The sequence below is a fragment of the Etheostoma spectabile genome, chromosome 19 (assembly GCF_008692095.1).
Source record: "Etheostoma spectabile isolate EspeVRDwgs_2016 chromosome 19, UIUC_Espe_1.0, whole genome shotgun sequence".
NCBI lineage: Eukaryota > Metazoa > Chordata > Actinopteri > Perciformes > Percidae > Etheostoma > Etheostoma spectabile.
In genome coordinates, this window is record NC_045751.1 from 12,466,103 (window position 1) to 12,470,308 (window position 4,206).

The 4,206-nt window shown below is 39.4% G+C and overlaps 1 protein-coding gene across 2 annotated transcripts in view; it reads left to right on the forward strand.

Moving 5' to 3' along the window:
• Positions 1–4,206, forward strand: part of pacs1 (phosphofurin acidic cluster sorting protein 1) — a 60,497-nt gene that overhangs the window by 35,004 nt on the left and 21,287 nt on the right. For both annotated transcript variants that reach the window (XM_032499301.1, XM_032499302.1), the window contains exons 3-4: positions 1,380–1,469; positions 3,330–3,455. In XM_032499301.1, coding sequence (XP_032355192.1) covers positions 1,380–1,469; positions 3,330–3,455 — 216 coding nt within the window. The remainder of the gene's footprint in view (positions 1–1,379; positions 1,470–3,329; positions 3,456–4,206) is intronic.

A 4,206-nucleotide genomic window follows, 5' to 3' on the forward strand; every position in this document is an offset into this window, starting at 1 on the left:
GGGGGGGGCGGGGAAGGTTTGGCGTGGTAACCATAAAACCTTAACTGCTAAAATGGATTTGGTCTCATCCATAAAACCATAATATATAAGGAAATATAATCCAATATAATGTGAAATGCTGCTATGAAATAGAAAGTAGCTTACAGTACATCAACAACACATTTAATTTACACATCAAAATCGCAGTGAAGCTAGAAACGGTAGTAAAAGTAAAGTATCATCATTGCAGCAACGGTGATAAAATATTAAAGGCAACCCAAAAATGGCGGAACCAGTATGAAACAATTTAGTCAATGTTAATGTTTGTAACGCCTAATTAAACTTTCCTAGAAATAAATAAAGCACCATCTGTGCTTTTCCGCTTACAATTTAGCTTTAATCATCAAAATTGTATTTTAGCATTTAAATAATTTCACATTCTTTAAGTGAGCCAGGCCAGTTGATGTTGAAATTAACCATAGATTAAGGTATTGTTTTTTTTGTTTTGTTTCTTAATCTTTCTGTAGGAGTCGTTTGTTGTTTAGTCGAGTCAGCTGTTTGGATCTGAACACACTTCCTCTTCTGTGTTTACAGCAAAAATACTTCTGCAACTCCTCCACAGTTGTGCAATCCATTATTATGCTTGGGGGGAGCTTCTGGGTATAAACAGTCCAGTATACTTTCTAACCATTTGACATCTTTATGACAGCAGAGGCAGCTAAGTTGGTAAAGGTTATCATAAATAACCTATATTGTATACTGTCAAATTTGGCCTGCTATCATTCCACAACACATAATTAGTATGGGAACTGAAGAGTTTATCAGTGTTGACTTCCATATTTAGTGTGTTCCTTTAATTCTGCACCTTTCTTGCACTGTTGCACTTTTGTGTGCTCTACGTCATCTCCATCTTGTCCATAACTGAAGAACAATAACAATGTTCTTGTATTTTTTGACACAGAATACAATTATAGAAAAAATAGATTAAGTTCTCCTTTTATTGCTGTGGCTCCACTCCCCATTTCTGCTCCTTGGCTTGTTTTCACTCGTCATCATCTTCATCTTGTTTTCTAAGTTAACCATTAAATTCTCTGCTGTTTCTTGCACATAATCCACTTTTAATAATTTTTTCCATGCTGCTGCTGCTGCCACTTACTCAATATTCCCTCTGTGCTCCCTCCTTTCAGCCAATTTCCTCTTCTTCACCTCCCTCTTTGTCAACCTCCTTTTCCTCCCACACCTCTCTTCTCTGCATGTGCTTGATGATAATTCATTGTTTAGACTCTGCTAGAGTTAACCGGGCATGTTGCTAACGGTGATCTTTCCATTTTTCCCTGCTCTCATACCGCTGTCTCTTTTGTTTTTTCTTTCTGTGTCTCCTCCTCCTGTCGCCTACTCAGGGTTCTAAGCGGATCCTGCGCTCCAACGAGATCCTGCTGTCCTCAGCGGGACTGACAGAGACCGACCTGCAGCTCACCTTTTCCCTGCAGGTAAAAACAAAGGTTCAGTGGGGACAGGTTCCTGTCCATCAAAGCAAACACACACTTTGTCCTTGTAATCTTTTATTGACAAAAACAAAAAAGTGTAATATCTTTCTTCTGAATAGCTTAAGCTACATCAACAAAGAAAATTGCCCTATGGAAAAATCCAGCGCAAAATGAACCTAGGGGTTAATATTAATAATAATTAATTATCACGAACCGCTAATTAGCTTATAACGACAGTCGTCAATTGAAGAACGCCATGCTTAAGCTATGTTACTGGTTACACGGCGCTCGTTGTTGGACTGGTCGTTACTGTTTTGCAAAGATGGCGTCCACCTGTATACGTGAACAGCACTGTCTTCATAAACTGTCTTTATAATAAACTGTCTGTATACTTACAAAGTTCTCAATGCTTCGGTTTACATCATCCGGGGACCCTCATTATGCTACCGTGGACGCGTGGTGCTATTTTGAGCATCGTTAGTGGTATAGAAATAATAATTTCTTTTTACTTTACCGGTACCCAGGCAACTAGCATTATAACCTGATTAGCTGTTTGCGGTCTGGTCATATTTGATTAGCATGAAAACTTATCCCAGAGAACAGTTCACTCGGTACACATGTTATTAACCCCTAGGTTTATTTTGCACCCGATTTGTCCTTTAACTTTTGATGTCAAGCTAAACTACCTGCTTTTTTGCAGAAGATCATATTTGGTGTGCAATGATTCTCTGTGAATAGAATGGGTGATTAAAAAAAGATAGTCACACTGAAGGAATACATGCCAGCTAAATCACCACTGTTTTCAGCAAAATAAGTATTACATTCATAAATCAAGCCTTGTTTTTTCACAAACAAACTTCCTTGTCATTCCGGAAGTCCCCCTCTTCTCGGGTAGTGCTTTAACCTACCATTTACTTACTAAAAACTAACCATTTGGGTCTTGGAACTTGTTGACACACCTTTTATATAGGCTACATTCAGCTTTCAAGTAGTGCTGTGAGGCTGTACTTAGGCTGATGCTAGAATAGATTGTCCGGTGGGATGGGTGAAGGCATGACCCGCCTGTGGTTAGTTGAGCGATTGGTTAGCCTTCACCTGTCCGCTGTGTTTCTAGCATGCTAACATGCTCACAATGGCAATGCTAACATGCAGGTATAATATTTACAATGTTCATCATCTTCTTAACATGTTAGCATTCCCAAATTAGCACTAACCACAAAGTAGAGCTGAGGCTGATTGATGAAGCTTTGCAAAATGTTGATTTTTGTCTCGACCCTCTGTTTTCTTTGTTGCTTCATGTATTAAGTATCAGAACTATGCATGCATCAACACTTACACAGCGTTTTACATTAACTTCCCCTGTGCATTCAGGCCGAGCAGGGTTAATGTAATACCCAGCAGGGTTTCTTCTGCTCTAAATCATCCTTTTCAATTTCCATGTTTCTAAATGCTGCTAAAAGGTCAGGGAGTTTCTCTCTCTGGATCTCAGCAATGAGAGTGAGCCAGACATTATACATTTAACTTTCTACAGCAGCAGCACTGCAGAGAGGGAGCCTATTAAAACTGAGCAGCAGAGATTTCAGGGCTTTAAACAATGTTACAGAAGTCTGTTTTGTTCCATTTATAGTGCAGCCGGTGAGATCCTTAATGATGGGTTATGTCATATTAAGGATCTGACTAAGTGGTTCCACACTTCAGGACGGCGGAGACAGGTTAGCGGGTGTGAATGCCTTATGCAACAATCAGCCTAATTGTGGGAAACAAATTTCGCTTTATCAGTCTGCATCTGATCCCGTCCAGCAACTCACACACCTATCCGCTGGGTTTTCTCATGTGTGTATGTATGTGTATTTGTACCTGCAGTACCCACACTTCCTAAAGAGGGACGCCAACAAGCTTCAGATCATGCTGCAGCGACGGAAGCGATACAAGAACCGGACCATCCTGGGCTACAAGACCCTGGCCCTGGGACTCATCAACATGGCCGAGGTATGGCGACATTAATTCAACTCTTGTGTAACACTGAAATGCAACATGGAGGTTTAAAAGAAAATCCATCACACTGTTCAGTGACCTGTAGAATGATGTACTTTTTTCATTCATTTTTTTTGCTACTATCCCACATCCTCACATAAAAAAAAGAAAATGAACTAGTAGCATTTTGACAGCAAGTTAGTTTTTCCTATCCAACAAAAGACACCATTGTTCTAAAAGCATAGACTGTATAGAATATGGACGTAGTCTGTGACGCCAGCATTAGGTTACTGAAGAGACAAAAGGATGCTTAAAGTGGGCGGCTCCTGGTGCCTCCAGGCAGACGGCACACACCTGTCACCTCAAAGCAGCACGCCTTTAGTTATTTACAAAGCCCCACCCCCATCCTACTTGAAACGAGAGAACGTTTAAATTGTTTGAATACCTAATTCATTTTCAAAACAGTTAAACTTTTAGCTCTAAATCCGACTTTTTGTTTTAAGAGGACTGATTTAAGCAGAACGTTTTAGTTTTTGTAATCAGAGGGACAAAAAAATCAATTTGAAAATGATTTTAAGTAATCTGCTCCTGTTAACCTTTGTGTTGTCCTCGGGTCATATTTGACCCATTTTCAGTTTTGTCATCACAAAATATGGCCCTTCAAAATAGGCTGAAAATGTCAACATTAGAAATATCAAATAACTATGGAAAAAACATTTTAAAAAAAGCACCCGCAACATTGAAAAAGTGACAAAAATGTCAGAAA